Genomic DNA, 19,841 nt, shown 5'->3' with positions numbered 1-19,841 from the left:
ACATCTATTTCTTGTTTCTATAATCTCTAAACGAATTAATTTTTTTTGCCCAAACAAATATATATATATATATATTTTTGGAGAGCTTTTAAATATAATGAGGAGAAAAAAAATATTTTTTATAATTGTGTAGTTTTAAAACATGGTTTTGACGTTTTAAAAAATGAGAAAATAAGAAAGGAAAAAAAAAGTAAATGATTTTTAAAGCTTTAGAAAAAAATAAAAGCAAAAATGTCTGATTGGCAAAAAAATGAAGAAATAAATCATTTCATACTCCAACACTCTTCCAAGTTGCATGTGTCACTCACGATTATCCCTCACTTGTCTTTTTACACTAGCCAATGGTTACTCTCTTCATTTGTATAGTTAGTTGGCTATATTCTTTATTGATTTTTTTGTTTTGGCTATGGTGAAATTGGTCCAATCCAAAACCCATTTAGAAACAAAAAAAAAATGAAAAACAAACAGCTAAGGCCTAAAGAAAAACAAACATTCAAGTTTGTAACATGCTTTAATTTTTGCATTGGATTTTTAAACTTTCAAGAAAAAAAAAACATAAAATCAATAAACTCTACCTACAATTCATCTACCATTCTTCAACCCCCAAAAAAAAAAAATCATCTACCGATAACACCCCTTACCCCCTCGGTCCCTCCCAATACATGTGTAGATCGTGTGTTTACTTGTAACAGAAAAGAAGAAGAATAAATAAAAGAATAGTTACGTGAACGAAAATACGTGAAAAACAAAAACCAAAACCAAAATGAAAAACTATTTTTACCACAATCTAAAAATACGTGACAATGGGTTTATGAAACAATCAAAACTCAAACCAAAGACTATTCTAAAAACTACAACATTCATTATAAGCTTTTCAGCTTTCATTGAAAATTTGAAATATACCAATATGACTATATGAGTCTGGTTAGAGAGTTCAGAGTAGTTTCGTGAGGTGAGGGCAGGATTATAAGGATTGTTCATTATTTCGGTAGATTATTGACAACGATTGGTTTTCTAGGGCTTAATTTGGGCTTTTGGTAAAGAGCTAGTACTTGAAAGTTTAACCAAGTCTCTCTGGTTTAGTCTATTCTTTTTGTACTGTCATACATTGACCACTCCACCACTCCAAGGCTTGAACTGTTGGACAATTTAGTATCACCGTTCGTACATTTGGTGAATTATTACTCTTGTAGACTGTAGATATTTAAAGATTCCTTTCTAGTCGTCTATCATAGGGTGTGGCTTCTGTCCATTCAAAGACTTCAAAGATTAATCTCTTTTTAATGGATATTTAGTATAATGCATTGGCAAATTAAATCTGATTACCCCTGAATCAAGTCTTATCCTGAGCAATGCTATATAGAATAGGATTTTCTCGTCTCTGGTTGTAATAAGTTGCCAACTCGAAATAATTCAATATATCATTTACTCCTCCTGTTGTGAATTCAATAATGTGAAGTCCCTTTAAAAGCTGTTACCAATTGACATGATGGTGCTTAATTTTAAACTATATCATAAGGTATGGTGTCTCGGGACCAATTATAACGTGAGTACAAAAATGTAGGTGAAGAATCTATCACTTACTTGGGACCATATGTTAATGTTTTTGTTTTTGGGGTTTTTGTAGGTGCGAGAACCTTCCCTAGTTATTAGCTTATTATTAGCATATGGTTGGTTATACCGGTTAACTCTGGTTAATTTGGTTTAATGTGGTTTAATGAATATGTATAAATACATCTGATATGATGTATTTTGTGACTTAAGCTTTGTAATATACATTTGTCAGTTAGATAAATAAAGTTCCGTTATCTCTCTCCGATCATCTCTCTTAGTTCCGATTGTATAGTTCGTCGGACTTTATCATAGTATCATAGCATTGCTCTTTGAGTTTAGTATAGCTACCGCATTATCTTCTTCTTCTTCTTGATCGGAGATGAGTTTTCCAGTCTTCTCTTGGATGCAGTTTCTGCAATCTCCCTTTTTTGTGATTTGCGATTTGTTCATCGATCGACACCATCGGCTTGTTCTTCGTTGACGACAATCTCAGCAATCACATTCCCCTCAGCATCAAGCTTTTGGTCCTGCTCATTGTGCAAGTGGCCCTCTTGATCTCTCAACACACCAGTTTCATCAACTCTCAGAATGACCGGATTGACCATCTTCGCTGATTTAGCTGCTTTTCGGTTTTCACGCTCAAGTCTTCCTAGCTCTTGGTTCGAAAGCGTCACAACTGGAGCAGTCTTATTCTTCCAAGTGTTAGTCTTAGGAGGTATGCACCTGAAACACCAAAGAGAAGAAAAAAAACAAAAACGTGTAAGTAGAAAATAAAAATAAAAATTTAGACGAAATTAAAAACTCAAATCTAAAGGTAGATCAAAGAATCCCCGGTAACATCGCCAAAATTTGATATGCTCAAATTAAACCCTAGAGCTACTCTCTCAAATTAAGAGGTCACTGTAATACTTAGGGGTCGAATTCCATAAGGACTCAAGTCTACACAATAAATTATAGAGTTTTATAATTAAGCTAAAAATATTAATTGAAATTAAGAAAAACAGTGCAAAATATTAAATAAAAGTGTTGTATAATCAGAAAATCAAAACGCTAGTTCCAGTGAATTTCTCAGGAAATTACAATAGATTAAATCAATAATTAAATAGGATTCAAACAATTAAAAATCAGATCTAGAACTCTAAACTCTTCTGTAAAATAAATTAGTTCTCACTGTAAATATTATCTAAATTTAAAACCAGAAAATCCAAATATCTTTTTAAAATTCTAAGTTAAAAATCAGCTTTAAAAACAGGTTTAGATAAGTTCACAAAATTACTAAATCAAATATGGAAAACTTCGGGCAACTTTTGTAAAACTTCCAATTTTGAAGTCTTGTGTCGGATCAGCTTGGTGTCGACCGATGCTCCTTTGGTGTCGTTTGACGCTCTTCGTAGGATCAGACTCCAAATTGATTTCCTCCGGTGAAATGCTCCAAAACGATCCAAATTGCTTTATTTCGCTCCATCCATGCCAAAATAATAGAAAACCTGTAAAGACTCAAAAACATCCTAGAAAACAAATCAAAATACTCAAAAAACACATTTATATCATGGTTAAAAACCGTAAAAACCATGATATATCAGTTAGCATATGTTATTCATAACAATTTGTCATAAAATCATTTTGATCTTATCCATATGGATGTTTGGGGTCCTTTTAGTGTTGAATCTATAGAAGGTTTTAAATATTTTCTTACTTTGGTTAATGCTTGTACTAGAACAACTTGGGTATACATGTTAAGGAATAAATCAGATTTTGCAATTGCTTTTCCAGCTTTTATGAAATTAGGAATGACACAATTTAATAAGCAAATAAAAGCCATTAGATCGGACAATGCACCTGAATTAGCCTTTTCAGACTTAACCGAAGAACATGGCATGCTACATTATTTTTCATGTGCTTATACTCCACAACAAAATTATGTAGTAGAGAGAAAGCATCAACATCTTTTGAATGTAGCTAGGTCTTTAATTTTTCAGTCTAATATTCCTTTGCAATTTTGGAGTGATTGTATATTTACTGTAGTTTTCTTAATCAATAGATTACCTTCTCCTCTTTTGGCAAATAAATCTCCTTTTGAACTTCTCTTGCAAAAACTGCCTGATTACTCTCTTTTAAAGAATTTTGGATGTCTTTGTTATGTTTCTACTAATGTTCAGCATAGAACAAAATTTGATCCTAGAGCTAAACTTTGTGTTTTCTTGGGTTATCCAACTGGTTATATAGGTTATAAAGTCTTAGATTTAGAATCTCATATTGTTTCAATATCTAGAAATGTGATTTTTCATGAGAATACTTTTCCTTTTAAGACTAGTGATTTAGTTACAAAAGCTGTAGACACGTTTCCAAACTCTATTTTACCATTGCATGTACATTTACATTTTGTGGAATCTATGTCTTTGATTGATGAAAATAGCTTGATTTTTAACCCAAATAGAGCTCATGCATCATTATCATCTGCATCACATTAGTTTCTGCACCATATGGTACTATAGAGGCACATTGTACGAATGATAGTACTCAAATCATTGTTAGGCCTAAGCGAATTACTAAAGCTCCTAGTTACTTGTCTGGGTATCATTGTTCTATTGTCCCTTTTTCATCTTCTTTACCATATATTACTCCTATTACTTCCTCTTCTACAGATAAGGTCATTTCTCCTAAAAGAACAACACCTTATCCTATTTCTTCAGTCCTTTCTTATGATAGATATACTCCTATTTTTCAATCATATATCTTTACTTATGATATAGAAACCGAACCTAAAACGTTCCATCAGACTACGAAATCTGAAAAATGGACAAATGCAGCAGATGCAGAGCTTCAGGCTCTTGAACTTGCTCATACATGGGATGTCCAATCTTTGCCACCATATAAGAATGTCGTCGGTTGTAAATGGGTGTTTACCATCAAATACAAACCAGATGGTACAATGGAACGTTATAAAGCTCGGTTGGTAGCTCAGGGTTTTACACAACAAGATGGGATCGATTACTTGGATACTTTTTCTCCTGTTGCAAAATTGACTATTGTAAAACTTATGCTTGGTTTAGCTGCAGCAACTGGATGGACTTTGACACAGATGGATGTCTCCAATGCTTTTCTTCATGGAGACCTTGATGAAGAAATTTACATGTGTTTGCCTCAATGATATACTCCTCCACCGAATGTTACCTTGCCTCCAAACCCTGTTTGCAGGTTACGAAAGTCAATGGTACAAGAGGCTTTCTTTTCTTCTTTTGGGTGCAAACTTCATTCAATCGCCTGCAGATAATACTCTTTTCGTTAAGTTTGAGGGTGATATAATGGTTGATGTGCTAGTATACGTTGATGATATCATGAACGCCAGCAACAATGACAATGCAGTCACTACTTTAAAGGATTTACTGAAGTCAGAGTTTAAGATTAAATACCTCGGTCCTGCTAGATTTTTCCTTGGATTGGAAATTTCGAGATCCTCAGCAGGTATTTCAGTGTGTCAGAGAAAATATGCTCAAAACTTATTGGAAGATGCAGGATTACTTGGTTGTAAACCTAGCTCTATTCCTATGGATCCTAACTTGCATCTTACCACGGATATGGGCAAAAAACTGGATAATCCTCGGTCATATCGGGAACTCATTGGCAGGTCACTCTACCTTACGATTACCAGACCTGATATTACGTTTGCAGTTCATCAGTTGAGTCAATTTATTTCAGCTCCTTCTGATGTTCATCTTCAATCAGCGTATAAGGTGCTATGGTATATTAAAAATAATCCAGGACATGGATTAATGTATTCGGTTGACTCTGAGCTTTGCTTAAATGCCTCTTCTGATGTTGATTGGGCGAATTGCAAGGATACTAGGAGATCTGTTATAGGTTCTGCATTTATCTGGGCACTTCTCTCATTTCTTGGAAGTCAAAGAAGCAAGGAGTGACTAGCTGAAGCAGCACAGATTCTGAATAGTGAAGCATGGCACAAGCAACTTGTGAGATCATCTCGCTTCAACAATTGCTGAGAGATCTTCACATTCAGGTTACATGTCCCACTAAGTTGTTCTGTGATAACAAATCAGCTTTATATATCGCTATGAATCCAGTCTTTCATGAACGAACAAAGCACATAGAGATTGATTGCCACACTGTTAGAGATCAGATGAAGGCTAGGAATCTAAAGGCATTGCATGTTGTTTCAGAGAATCAACATATTGATATCCTTACAAAACCATTTCATCGAGGGCCTTTCTATCATTTGCTTCAGAGAATGTCACTGTCAAGTCTTTATCTTCCACCAGACACTTCTAGGATAAAGACTTGAGAGGGAGATATTAGCATATGGTTGGTTATACCGGTTAACTCTGGTTAACTTGGTTAGTTGTGGTTTAATGAAGATGTATAAATACATGATGTATTTTGTGACTTAAACTTTGTAATATACATTTGTCAGTTAGATAAATAATGTTTCGTTATCTCTCCGATCATCTCTCAGCTTCGATTGTGTAGTTCGTCGGACTTTATCACTTATTGAAATTAGATCTCCATTTGCTCATACTCTAGAAACGTATAGATTCTCATGCATGTCTTTCGAGTCGTGAAAGCAAAGTTCTCATCGAGAGAAGTAGACATTGTTTTCACTAGTCAATCATTCATATTACGTTGTTTTACATTTCAAAGAACGGGGTTTTTTAAAATCGAAAATAAATCAAAGGATTAACTTCACATCTCACATCTGAAACAATATAATCATATAATGTAACCAATATTGATATTTCTTCATCATGCGGTGGTAAACATGGCGTTTGTTTGTTTCTTTTTTGGACAGAAGCGGTGGTTATAAGTTAGACAGACACGTGTTTTATTGATCTTTTGATTCTCGTCCACACACTGATCTTTTAAGAAAGATCTTGATACTTTAACTTCAGGGCATCACCGTGACATTTTGAAATTGGGATCTTACATTTATTTTATTAATATTTTAATTTAATTAGCTATTTTTGTTTAAATTGAATCAATCGTGACACATAAGTGATTGTGTCTCACTTTCCTCAGTCTTTTATTTTTTCTAAATTTTTTTTAATTAAAAAACACTTATCCCCAAATGACCGATGGAAATGGTCTTAATCAAACCAAACAAGATAGAGATCTTCATGGTAACGTACGTAGCATGGCCACAAATTTCAATCACGTGGTACCTAGAAAAGATTCGACACAGAGTTTAAACAACGCGCCGACTAATTAAACAAAGACATATATGGCTTTGGCCTCTATAAATTTTTCCATTAGTTAGTCTTAACTTTCTTTTTTTCTGTTAGATCACCTCTATTGGTGATTAATAAGAGGTTGGATGTCCTAAAAATAATCATAAATTAAGATTTAAGGTATCTTAGTTTTTTTTTATTGTCTTCGTACAGACATTAGCATTCCTTCTTTTAGACATTCTTATTAAAATAACAATAAAATCAATTATAAAAAAAAAATTAAACACTCATATTAAGTATCATCAATAATGATGTCTCGGCTTTTTTTTTTGGGGTCCCAACTTTTTATCTTGAGTATGGAAAGTTGGACATTGAATAAAATAAGAATTTAATACAAAAGTTGTTCCCTCTAACAAAAAAAATTGGTCAATTTTGATCGTTATCATAGAAGTTATTTTTCCCATTTGATTTTTCTTATAATCTACTACCATATAGTGATTTTTAAAGGTTACAAAAATTTTAAATCATTTATTTTTAGTCCCAAAAAATTTAACCATAACTCTGAATCGTGAGTTTTATGAATTATACACATATATGATTGCTAGTTTCCACTGACTCAGGCCTCTGCCTAACAAAAAAAAAAACGTAATCACAGTTTGGAGTTTGAATTTTCTTCATCCAGCAGTCTAGCTCATATTTCAAGGTTTTTATTTGTTTTTTATAAAAAAAATTATAATTACACTTCAGAGTTTGGTAAGTAGTACCCATGCCAAATACATCACTCTCTCGGTTGATAATATAAAATGTTTTAGAATTTTCTAAATGAACTCATGACATAAAAGTCTTTTAAAAGTAGCTCATTAATTATATAATACAAACATATATGTCCTATTATCATGCGCTAGGCGCTATAGTACCGTCTATACAACCGTTTTGACTGCCGAAAATTGTAGTATTATTATTTTAATGTATTTATAAAATTTTAATTACACAAATTTAAAATTTATAAGGTTTATTTCTATAAACATAACTATAAATGTTTAATATATTATTTAAAATGAATTGAAATAATATTTTTATCTATTTTTTTGTTTTTGATTTAATATTTTTATTATTCTTATGCATATTTTGTATAATTATATTCTTATGCATATTTTGTATAATTATATTCTTTTGCATATATTGTATAATTATATATAATATCAGATATATATTAATTTATAGTAAAAATACCTAAACTGCCTAAAATCGCCCAAATTCCGATTAGGCGTTGTAGATACTATGTGTTGGATCACACCCTAGTTAATGCCTATCACTTTCTTGAACATTGGTCATGCGCAAGAAAAAGTAACAACTTTTCATTTTGTCTGCGCGATCGTGCTTTAAGAAATATTTTATGAAAAATACACTTTCAAAACGTTTTGTCCTAGAAATGAAGACTATCTTAATGTTAACACACCACTTAGAGCATTTCCATTGCATATACTTATAGTGACTTTTGTTTTTTTTTAATATAAATGTAAGACATGTTTGAGGAGAGAGAAGAAGAGAATGTCTTCATATTTAAAGACATCATTTTAGACCTTTCAAGTTATCTGTCACCTTCTGATTGGTTTCAGTTATATTATAAGTTTTTTTAAAATTTTTTAAGTCTGACTTAGACACTACCATCACTATAACCGATACAAATGCCCTTAATGTATATGCATGCATAAACTTGTTTTGAAACAACGGAGGCCCTTGTCATCGCGTTGGTATCAAACCATCAATGGTTACGCGATTGTTCCGGTTCATTACTTGCTATGTTTGCATTTGCTTTGAATTAATGAAATAATTCACATTTTTTAAAGACTAAGATTTTTTTTTTTGATCAAGTATATTACAAAATTTAAATACAAACGCCGATTAACATTTAAATGTTACTGAAATATTTAAAATAACATTTATTTCGGAATAAACACACATATAAATATATATATATATATATATTATATATAAAATACTTTTTTGTGTAAACGTAGACGTAAATGAAACCAAGAATAAAAGACAACTTTGTATGTACTAACACATGAACGTCACTCTCTAGCCTATCACAATGTGACACATGACGTTTATTACATAACTAAAATAAAACGAAAGAAAACTTTAATTTCCATCTACTTTTTCACATTCACATAATGTATATAGCTCACATCCAAATTCAGTTTACTTCTTTGAGTAATAGTGTGATTATACTCTTAACTAAAAAAACCACTAAAATTTGAAATAGCATAGTAAAAAACTTTATAATAATTTATCATATATATATATATATGATATATTAATTTATTGTTTGGATTAAGCCATTTGGCTGTAAACTTGACTAAATTTCCATTTGAATCTCCAAATATAATTTAGGTTTATTTTTGGCTGTAAGCCATACATACTATGGTTTCCGTTTTGGAAATAGAGTCCATATTTTATACGGAAATATAATGATGTTTAATAGTAATGAAATTCAAATATACAATGACAAAAAGAGTCAAATATTATACACAACAGAAAGTCAGAAACAATATATAATACAGATCAAAATAAATAAACAAAAGTTATTTACGTAAATCTAGAAGAAAACATTGTATGGGGCACTATTCAAAATATTGAGAAGAAAATAATGAAATGAAAACAAAAACTACACATATGTGGCATCTGCTCTCAAGGTTTAGCATGGGGCACATTTCACCAATTGTGCCAAGTAATAAATTAGTAAAGAGCTGACAACTGAACAATTATTAGTAAAGAGCACCTGCCCCACCTCCCAACACTCTAGATCCGCCCTCCACAAATAATGCACGTAATCCATCTGGTGATGGTATACAGAAATATAACTACATGTTATCTTTTTATTTATTTATATCTCCCAAGATATACATCTACAACCGCATAGAAATAGAACGCGAAGTGATAATTTCTAAAAAAAAATCTAAGCTCAAATTAAAGATGTTGTTGAGAACGATGGCGGCTGCTTCCCCACGGCCACCACCGTCAACATCCCTAACATCACAGCAACCGTCAGCATCGTCCCCGTCGCAGCTTCCCCTCCGTACAATACCGGGATCGTACGGCTGGCCGTTGGTTGGACCATTATCGGACCGTTTAGATTACTTCTGGTTCCAAGGGCCCGACAAGTTTTTCCGGACAAGGGCAGAGAAGTACAAGAGCACAGTGTTCCGTACAAACATCCCTCCGACGTTTCCTTTCTTCGGTAACGTTAACCCTAACATCGTTGCCGTCCTCGACGTCAAGTCTTTTAGCCATCTCTTTGATATGGATCTAGTTGATAAAAGAGATGTTCTCATCGGAGACTTCCGGCCTAGCCTCGATTTCTACGGTGGCCTTCGAGTTGGAGTTTATCTCGACACCACCGAGCCAAAGCACGCCAAGGTTCGTACATACGTTGCTTTACTACTATTATACATATGACTAATTAATAAGCTTTTACCAAAAAAAAATAATAATAATAATAATAATAAGGTAGCAAACAAAGTAACGATCTATATAGATAATTTGGTCTAATGGTTTATTGTGGGAGCTTTTAAATAATACCAAATTGGATTTAAGAAGTATCGACAGAGGAGAAGAGATTAAATTATTTATTCTAGCTAGATCTCATCTCTAATTAATTAACCCCAAGACTCTTTTCCAAAAAAAACACAAGACTATTTGACAAATATTAGATTACACGTAAGAGATGTAATTTAATATCCGCCGTTGTTAATTGAAGAGATGTAATTTTTTTAGAAACCATTTTTTAAAAAGTTTCCAAAACTAATTGAACCTAACCTAACTAGTTTTTTTTTATTTATCAAAACCTAACCTAACTAGTTATCATTAATAAATCCTGAACAAAAATAGAAAAGGTTGAAATGATTTTTTAATAAAATTTATCATTTTTATCTATAAATATATATATTTTTAGTGTTTTAAAAAAAATTAATATAGTGACTGGATTTGATGTCTGACGATTTTTTAATTTTTACTATTAATTAATGAAGAATTCAAGCCAATTAATGGATTTTTTCCAGACAATTAGAGGATTCATTTTTGCATTTTTCTAAAGAAAATATGAATAAAAGACTTGGTAAAAAAATTATAATTTTCCAAAAAAGAAATTGTCAGTCATCCTTTCTTAATCATGTGAGCCTTTATTATACGTCATACTGGAAAGAAAGAAAAAAGGTATGCACATGTACGATGTTAAAGCTTAGTAAAAACAAAAGTACTATGGTGTCTTTGTTAAGATAAAGAGAGGAAAAACAACTAAAATGTGCGCTGTTAAAGAAAAACAACTGTAATGTGTAAATAACAGAAAGACAAAAACAAGAAACAGCTTTTTTTTTTGTAAAACACATACGTATTTTTTTGTGTATTTACATACAAAAGAAACGTTTTAAGTTTGGCGTTTTCCACCATTCCTTAAAACCACTTAAATTGTGTAATCGATGAACAGTATAAATGTTGTCTTTCTTATTCAAAAATCACAGGTGAACAATTTAATATACATATATAAAATATTTTCTCGTTTTTACATGTATTTTATATGTTAATGGTTTTAACGTTTTACATGTATTTTTTAAACTCAGTTAAAAAATTTCGCGATGGAAACACTAAAACGAAGCTCAAAGGTATGGTTACGAGAGCTTCGTTCAAACCTAAACATTTTCTGGGGAACAATCGAATCAGAGATATCCAAAAACGGCGCCGCTTCATATGTCTTTCCACTTCAACGTTGCATGTTCGGTTTCCTCTGCGCCTCCCTCGCCGGCGTCGACGTTTCCGTTTCGCCGGACATAGCTGAGAACGGTTGGAAAACACTCAACACTTGGCTTGCGTTGCAAGTCATCCCCACTACTAAACTCGGCGTTCTTCCTCAGCCGCTCGAGGAGATTCTTCTCCATACTTGGGCTTACCCTTCTCAAATAGTCGCCGGAAACTACAAGAAACTCTATGATTTCATCGACGAGAACGCCGGAGATTGTATCCGGTGCGGTCAAGAAGACTTCGGGTTGACCCGAGAGGAGGCTATTCATAATCTTTTATTCGTGATGGGGTTTAACGCTTACGGGGGCTTTTCAGTCTTTTTACCTTCTTTGATCGGGAGGATCACCGGCGACTCCGGTTTACAGGAGAGGATTAGATCCGAAGTCAGGAGAGTTTGCGGATCCGGGTCGGATCTTGATTACAAGACGGTTAACGAAATGGAGCTGGTTAAATCCGTGGTCTACGAGACGCTGCGTTTTAGTCCTCCGGTTCCGTTGCAGTTCGCACGTGCGAGGAAAGATTTTCAGATAAGCTCACACGATTCGGTTTTTGAGGTTAAGAAAGGTGAGCTTCTCTGTGGCTATCAGCCAATGGTGATGAGAGACGGTAATGTTTTTGACGAACCGGATGAGTTTAAACCGGACCGGTATATTGGTCAGACCGGGTCTGAGTTGCTTGATTATCTTTACTGGTCTAACGGTCCACAAACCGGTACGCCTAGCGCCGCGAATAAACAGTGTGCAGCTAAGGACATGGTCACTCTCACGGCCAGCTTGATCGTTGCCGATTTATTTCTCCGGTACGATTCGATTACCGGTGATTCCGGTTCAATTAAATCTGTTGTGAAAGCTACGTAAGTGGAGATTCATTTGTGGCTGTTATGTCAATTAATCTTCAAATGTTTTATTTTTTTGGAGTGTAGACATCAAAATAATCCTTGGAGTGTAGACATCAAAATAATCCGAACATATTTTATTTTTACAAATTTATTTATTGATGTATCATTCCATTTTTATAAATGTTTTGTGATTTTGTAGACTTTTAATTGAATGAAAAAAATAATTTGTAACATAGCGCGTGATTTGATTGGTTTTGGAAACAAAGTTTGATTCGTTAAAATTTAATTAATCCGATCCAACAAAATCATTAGAAAATAAAAGAGAACATTTTATTATTTATAGAGAAGCACAAGATAAGCTATCGATGAGCTTCTTTGAATGGTTTAACCATTTCTCAAGAATGTATTGCTTCACCTTCCCCTCGTCATCTTCGAATACATTGCACAATGCCTTGACGTAGTATTGTCGGAACTTTCCATTCACTTTCACGTAGTACACAATGATGCGTCCTTCATCTCTACAGATATTGTCTTCCATAGGGTCGGATGGAGAAGTTTTGGGATTATTCATAGGGGAAGGAGGGAGTGATCGTGCTATATTTCTTCTTATGCAATCTTCTAGAGGGCTCTGCTTGGCTAATGAGATTGTTATAATCGAGAGGAAAGTTACAAAAAAAATGATGATGATGCTCATGGAAGTCTTCATTATATGCTTTTTTGGCTTCGCTTTGATGTTCTAAGAGAAAAATGAGCATTAAATATATATGATAGAGATTAGCTGAGAGGCTGAAACTGTAAATTGTTAATTAAGACTTGAAACTTGTTTTACGTTAACTTCATGTTTCACATTAACTTCATGTTTCATCCGTTTTAACTTGTACTTTTCTTGTTTTACATTAACTTCAATGTAGTATGTTTCAGTTGTTCCTGTTAAATGGTTTGCTGCACGAGTCCATTAAACTTAGCAATCACATTTTAGAAACAGATTTGTACACACACGATCATGTACCTGCATTGTAAAAACGTTTATTTTTCTTGAATTTAATTTAACATTATATTCAAAAAAAAAAAGTTGTTCCTGTTGAAGTAATTATCTTTTCACCTGATTTATGAAATAGGTAAGTCACATACGACCCATTAAAATATTCAAGACCTAGAAATAACACAAAGAAAATTGTTCATAATTTGAAAAAAGATAAAATGATCAATTAAAATAAACTATAAAAATAAAACAAACTCAAAATAGACATGAAAAAAAAAAAATTACCTAGAATATTACAAAAAAGTAGTCTTATTACAATAATAATATGTTTGAAAACCCGATTACTAAAACAATACAGAAATGTTTGATTTATTACTTCTAAACCAGGATTTTGTGTTTTTTTTTTGGGTAGTACATTGCAATTCTAATTAGATTTAATAAACCAATTAAAAAAATTATGGATTTGTATACTTTAATGAGAGTTTTTAACGTCAATTTAAACCGATGTTGAGTTTAAGAAAAGTGACGTTATAATTCAAACGTTAGTTATCTAAGTGATGCCAGATATTTTGGTGTCAGCTGTTACGTCGCTTTTACAACCAGGCATCCAAATTAATGAAAATGGTCAAAAAATAGTAAAACAGTACACAAAATTAGGAAAAAATCTCATACCTAGCCAAAATAAACTCTATAATGAGCAAAAAGGTCTTCAAATTTTTTTAAAATTATGATGAGTTCATAATTGACAAAAAAATAGTACTTTTTACTTTTATATAAAACCCCAAAAAATAATTTGGTAATTTATAGGCCTCCGATATTACTGGACGACACTGTTTACAACTAAAGTTATTATATTAGCTTCAGTTTAGTCCCGAGTTTATCAATTGTACAAACCACCGACGGAAAGGGCTTGGTTTCGCGTTTGGGTTGTATTGTGGGAACATTCCATTCAATTTAACGTTGTCCACAATGATGCGTCCTTCATCTCTACATAAATTGTCTTCTATAGCCTCGGAAGGAGAAGTTTTGGGCTTATTCAAAGGGGAAAGAGGGAGCAATTGTGCTATATTTCTTCTTATACAATCTTCCAGAGGGCTGTTCCTGGCTAATGAGATTGTAGTAATCGAGAGAAAAGCTACAAAGAAGATGATAATACTCACGGAAGTCTTCATTCTTTGCTTTTTGGCTTCTCTTTGACGCTCTAAAAGACAAAATGTGCATGTACATATATATGATAAAGATTAGCTGAAACTGTGAAGTGTTCATTTAGACTTGAAACTTGTTTTTACATTAACTTCATGTTTCATCCGTTTTAACTTGTACTTTTACATTAACTTCATGAAGTTTTATAAACAAGTGACACAACACATATTAGTAATATGTGATATTGATTGTTCAAATGTTCATGAGGATAACAATAATATAGATAATATAGAAGTAGTAGATGATGTTCATGAAGTGCTTGAAAAAGTCGATGATGTTGGTGTTTTTAGTGCTTTTGATATCTATGATCCAAGAAATTGGGATATGCTTGATTCAAAAATGATTTCAACTTTAGCAATTAGTGGACCAAAAAGAGATTTATCTATTGTCCAAGGTCCTAAAAACAAGATTCATAGAAGATTTGTTTCATCTTGCTACACTAAAATATTATCAAATGGAGAAAAAGTGATAGAAAGTGGCTAGTCTATTCAAAAGAATTAGATAAACTTTTTTGCTTTTGTTGCAAGGTTTTTAAGAAAGGTAATTGGAAAAGTCTATTAGCAAAGGAAGTTTTTTCGGATTGGACTCATATATTTGTTAGATTATATGAGCATGAAAAAAGTAAAGAACATATACTTAATATGACATCTTGAGTTGAATTACGGTGTAGACTTGAAAAAAATGAGACAATTGACAAAGTTTCTCTAGAACAGTTTAAGAAAGAAAAAGAATATTGGAAAAATGTATAAATTAGAATTATTGAAATTGTAAAATATCTTGCAAAGTATAATTTGGCATTTATGGATCAAATGATAAATTATATCAACATAGTAATGGCAATTTTTTAGGATTAGTAGAGATGTTAGCAAAATTTGATTCTGTGATGAAAGAGCATGTTTTCCGAATTACTAGTGGAACTATTCGTAATCATTACCTTAGTCATAGTATTCAAAATGACTTGATTGTTTTGATTGCTTCAAGAATTAAAACAAAAATTATTATGAGAGTGAAAGAAGCAAAAAAATTTTCTATAATTTTGGATTGCACTCCCGATGCTAGCCATCAAGAGCAAATGTCAATAATTCTAAGGTGCGTACATTTTTCCTCCAATTCTTTTAAAGTAGAAGAGTATTTTGTTGGATTTTTTAAAGTAGATGACACTACTGGACATGGACTTTTTGAAGTGTTAAAAGATGTATTACAATCTTTAGGTCTAGATATAGATAATGTAAGAGGTCAAGGGTATGATAATGGATCTAATATGAAAGGAAGCAAACAAGGTGTACAAAAAAGGCTTTTGGATATAAATCCTAGAGCTTTTTATACACCATGTACTTGTCCAGGCTCGGCCCATAGGATAGGCGGGCTAAACCAAGGCTTAGGGCCACATTTTTTTGGTGATTTTAAGGCCACATTTTTGTTTATCTAATGGGCTTTAAACCAAAATATTTAAAGTCCACATCATAAGTATACCATAAATATGGGTCACATCAACTTTTTTTGTTTTCCTTTTTTGAGTTATTACATTTATTTTTTATATTTTTGTTATTTATATATAGTTATTGTATGTTTTCCTTTATTTTTTTGAAAGGATTTTAGTTTTTTTTTTTTTTTTGAAATGTAAGAAAATGCCACATTTTTTCTTGCTTTGGGTCACCGATATTATTGGACCGGCCATGTGCTTGTCATAGTCTTAATTTGGTTTTGTGTAATATTGGAAATAATTCTGTGAAGGTAAAAGATTTTTTTGGAGTAGTGCAACGCTTATATTCTTTGTTTGCTAATTCAGTAAAGAGGTGGGATATTTTGAAAAAGAATGTGAAAGGGTTAACGCTTAAGCAATTATCAACAACACGATGGGAAAGTCCTGTTGAAAGTATTAAAGCAATAAGATTTCAAATTGTAGATGTAAGAGAAGCTTTACTTGAAGTGGCAGAAAGTGATAATGACCCAATGATTCAAAGTGAATCTAAATCTTTAGCAATGAATGAGCTTAGTAGTTTTGAATTTTTGTTATCAACTATCATTTGGTTTGACATATTGCATGTGGTGAATATTGTTAGTAAAAAGTTACAAACAAAAGATATGCAAATTGATGTTGCAATGAAAGAGGTAAGTGAATTAATTTCTTATTTTAAAAAATATAGAGAAAGTGGATTTGTTGATGCTATGACAAAAGCTAAGGAAATTGCTAATGAAGTTGGTATTGAACCTATATTTATTCAAAGAAAAGTTAACCGTAGAAAAAGACAATATGATAAATTTATTGGTAATGAGACAATATTATCTGTAGAAGAAACATTTAGAATTGAGTATTTTTTGTATATCATAGATCATGCTATTAGTTCATTTGATAAGAGGTTTGAGCAATATCAGTCATATGAAAATATATTTGGTTTTTTGTTTGATTCTACTAGATTGAAATTGTGTGATGATATGAATCTGAAGTCTCATTGTAGTTTTTTAGAAAATAGTTTGAAAAGTGGTGATTTACTAGACATTAATGGAGATGAACTTTTTCTTGAGCTAAAATTTCTTAAGGAGTTGTTGCCAAATGAAAATATGGGAGCAAATGATGTATTGAATTATATTATACCATTTGATAGTTTTCCATATACTACAATTGCATATAGGATTCTACTAACCGTTCTAGTTACTGTTGCTTCTGTAGAAAGGAGTTTTTCTAAACTCAAGCTATTGAAGTTATCTTTGAGGACATCCATGTTGCAAAAGAGATTGAATGGACCAGCTTTGATTGCAATCCAGAATGATTTTTTGGATGAATTAGATGTAGAAAGTTTAATTGATGAGTTTACTTCGGATCATATAAACAGGATGTCATTATTCACTTAATGTATTTTATTTCTTTTTTTGGTTTTGGCGCTGCATATTACATGTCAGCAACAATATTATTATTTATAAGTAAGACAAATGTGAACATGGTTGGGTCCTAGAAAAAAGTAGTGTACCTCGATTAACACCGAAAGCAAAACACACTGTCTAATACATAACTCTTTTTGTTTTTTACTTAATCGATAAGATTCTTTTTATAAAATTCAGAAGAAGAAAAAACACACAATTCAATCTTGAGACTGTATCAAGAAACTTCAAGATAGGTAAAAAATGAGTTTTTTTAGATCAAAGACTTCAAGAAATGGAGCAAAACCATCTTCGTATAATGGACAAGAACAAGAAGACGCCATGTACTCATCGAACAGAACAGTGAGTGATGAAGTGTTACTAAAGATTGATGGATGCAGAGCTCATCTCATCGACGGATCCGAAGCGGTGGAGCTCGCCGCCGGAGACTTCGAGCTTGTTCAAGTTTTTGACAACGGCGTGGCTTTAGCTATGGTCGTGAGGATTGGAAATGACTTACAATGGCCTGTGATTAAAGACGAGCCAGTGGTGAAACTCGATTCACGTGACTACCTCTTCACGTTGCCGGTTAAAGACGGAGAGCCACTTAGCTACGGGGTCACCTTCTTCCCCATAGATGAAAACGACGTCGTTTTCTTGAACAGTGTCGAGTTGTTAGACGATTACTTGAGAGAGAACTCGTGTTTCTCTTCGTCTTCGTCTTCGTCTTCTTCTTCGGGTGTTAAGAATGGAATTGATTGGAAAGAGTTTGCGCCTAAGGTTGAAGATTATAATAATGTTGTGTCTAAAGCTATAGCAGGAGGTACAGGGCAAATCATTAAAGGGATGTTTAAATGCAGTAATGCTTACACTAATCAGGTTTGTAGTTATTAATCATTAAACCAAAAAAATGTTAATTTCAAATTCTGAATCTTGGGTTTTGTTTTTTTTTATGTGAGAACAGGTTCATAAAGGAGGTGAGGTTATGATTACAAAGGCTGAGAAGAAGAGTGGTAAGTCGTCACAAAGACAAGCAACCACAAACAAGAATCAAATCAATAAGAATCTTCATCGGTATGATATAATTCACTTAAGAATGATTATTTTTTAAGGGTGTTTCAATTTAAATTTCACTTCCAATCATAGTTTTAGAAAAATAGTTACCATATTGTTATGGTATTAATCGCTTTGGTACGGTTTTAAATTGGGTATATTTCTAGTTCTTTGTATCTTATCTCTTTGTGGTGGTAATACATATATAGAGTGAGGAGGTTGTCGAGAGCGACCGAGAAATTGAGCAAGACGATGTTGAATGGTGTGGGAGTGGTGAGTGGCTCGGTGATGGGTCCAGTTGTAAAGTCTAAGCCAGGGAAAGCTTTTTTCTCAATGGTACCAGGGGAGGTTCTTTTGGCTTCACTTGATGCTCTTAGTAAGTTAGACTAATTGGTATTGGTTTCTCAGTGACACTTTATGGTCTTTATAATGATAATACTAAAAATAGTTTGATTTGATTTTTGAAAATTAGATAAACTACTAGACGCTGCTGAAGCTGCAGAGAGACAAACTCTTTCTGCTACGTCCAAGGCTACTACCAAAATGGTTAGCGAGAGGTAAGTTTCAGTTTCAAAGTCTTCAATTTGCGTCTACGTTTATAACTAACAAAAAGATATAGAGTTAAAGTTGTGAGTTCACTTAAAGTTGTGAGTTCATTTAGTCTCGATGGTTTGTTTGCGTTTATGTGCACCTACGTTTTACATTTAGTATGAATGTCTCATATAAATGATGTTTATAACATGGACAGGTTGGGTGAGAGCGCAGGGGATGCCACGAGAGATGTGCTAGGCACGGTGGGACACGCAGCCGGGACTGCTTGGAATGTCTTCAATATCCGCAAAGCTTTCTCTCCTTCCTCGTCAGTCACATCCGGGATCCTAAAAAATGCTTCACGAAAGTGATCTTTGTTCAATTTTTATCATTGATCAGCGTTATGTATGTTGTCGGGTATGGAATAGTTTTGAAGGTAAAGATAAGAGATTATAATGATAAAATTCAAAAATGTGCGAATGTGTAATCTATGTTTTATCAAATGTCCGTCATGTGTTTTAGATACAAATCAAATCTTCTTGAAACTTATGATCAAACAACTTATTACTTTAATTTGCCAATATTATAAATTCATATTTCTTATTAGTATTAATGACAACTTTAAGCTCTTATTACTTTATTAGTATCAGTGACAAACTTATTAGTGTGTTAAGAGTAGTGTGTCTCCGTTCCTCGTCACCGAACCTCTTCCCAGGCCAAACCATCCTTCTTCTTCTCTACACATGCGACCCTCCTCACCACCCAAACCTCCTCCTCCCTTTTTGTCTTCTTTAGAGTTTAATTTGTGAGTTCATTTAAGTCTCGATTTGTTTTTGTTTGT

The 19,841-nt window shown here is 32.8% G+C and overlaps 2 protein-coding genes across 2 annotated transcripts; both read left to right on the top strand.

The window, feature by feature from the left end:
* The first annotated feature begins 9,363 nt into the window (after positions 1-9,363).
* On the top strand, positions 9,364-12,605 carry LOC104720352 (putative inactive linolenate hydroperoxide lyase). The gene is made up of 2 exons (XM_087468999.1): positions 9,364-10,157; positions 11,357-12,605. The coding sequence occupies exons 1-2, from the start codon at positions 9,606-9,608 to the stop codon at positions 12,389-12,391; spliced, it is 1,587 nt and encodes a 528-aa protein (XP_087325125.1). The 5' UTR covers positions 9,364-9,605; the 3' UTR covers positions 12,392-12,605.
* Positions 12,606-17,498: 4,893 nt separating this feature from the next.
* Positions 17,499-19,529, top strand: LOC104718861 (senescence/dehydration-associated protein At4g35985, chloroplastic). Its single transcript, XM_010436679.3, has 5 exons — positions 17,499-18,295; positions 18,381-18,490; positions 18,679-18,845; positions 18,942-19,026; positions 19,218-19,529. Exons 1-5 carry the CDS (start codon positions 17,681-17,683, stop codon positions 19,369-19,371), a joined length of 1,131 nt encoding a protein of 376 aa, XP_010434981.1. The 5' UTR covers positions 17,499-17,680; the 3' UTR covers positions 19,372-19,529.
* Positions 19,530-19,841: the final 312 nt, after the last annotated feature.

Source organism: Camelina sativa, chromosome 10 (genome assembly GCF_030686135.1).
Source record: "Camelina sativa cultivar CO46 ecotype springtype chromosome 10, ASM3068613v1".
Lineage (NCBI taxonomy): Eukaryota > Viridiplantae > Streptophyta > Magnoliopsida > Brassicales > Brassicaceae > Camelina > Camelina sativa.
Note: the sequence above shows the minus strand (reverse complement) of the source record. Positions and strands in the feature narration are given on the sequence as shown.

Bases quoted from the DNA above. Each gene is read 5' to 3' on its own strand.
- LOC104718861 (XM_010436679.3), top strand. From the start codon at position 17,681: ATGAGTTTTTTTAGATCAAAGACTTCAAGAAATGGAGCAAAACCATCT. The intron at 18,491-18,678 runs GTATGATATAAT...ATACATATATAG, and splicing joins ATCAATAAGAATCTTCATCG to AGTGAGGAGGTTGTCGAGAG. The intron at 19,027-19,217 runs GTAAGTTTCAGT...TAACATGGACAG, and splicing joins ACCAAAATGGTTAGCGAGAG to GTTGGGTGAGAGCGCAGGGG.
- LOC104720352 (XM_087468999.1), top strand. From the start codon at position 9,606: ATGTTATCTTTTTATTTATTTATATCTCCCAAGATATACATCTACAAC. The intron at 10,158-11,356 runs GTTCGTACATAC...TTTTAAACTCAG, and splicing joins CCGAGCCAAAGCACGCCAAG to TTAAAAAATTTCGCGATGGA.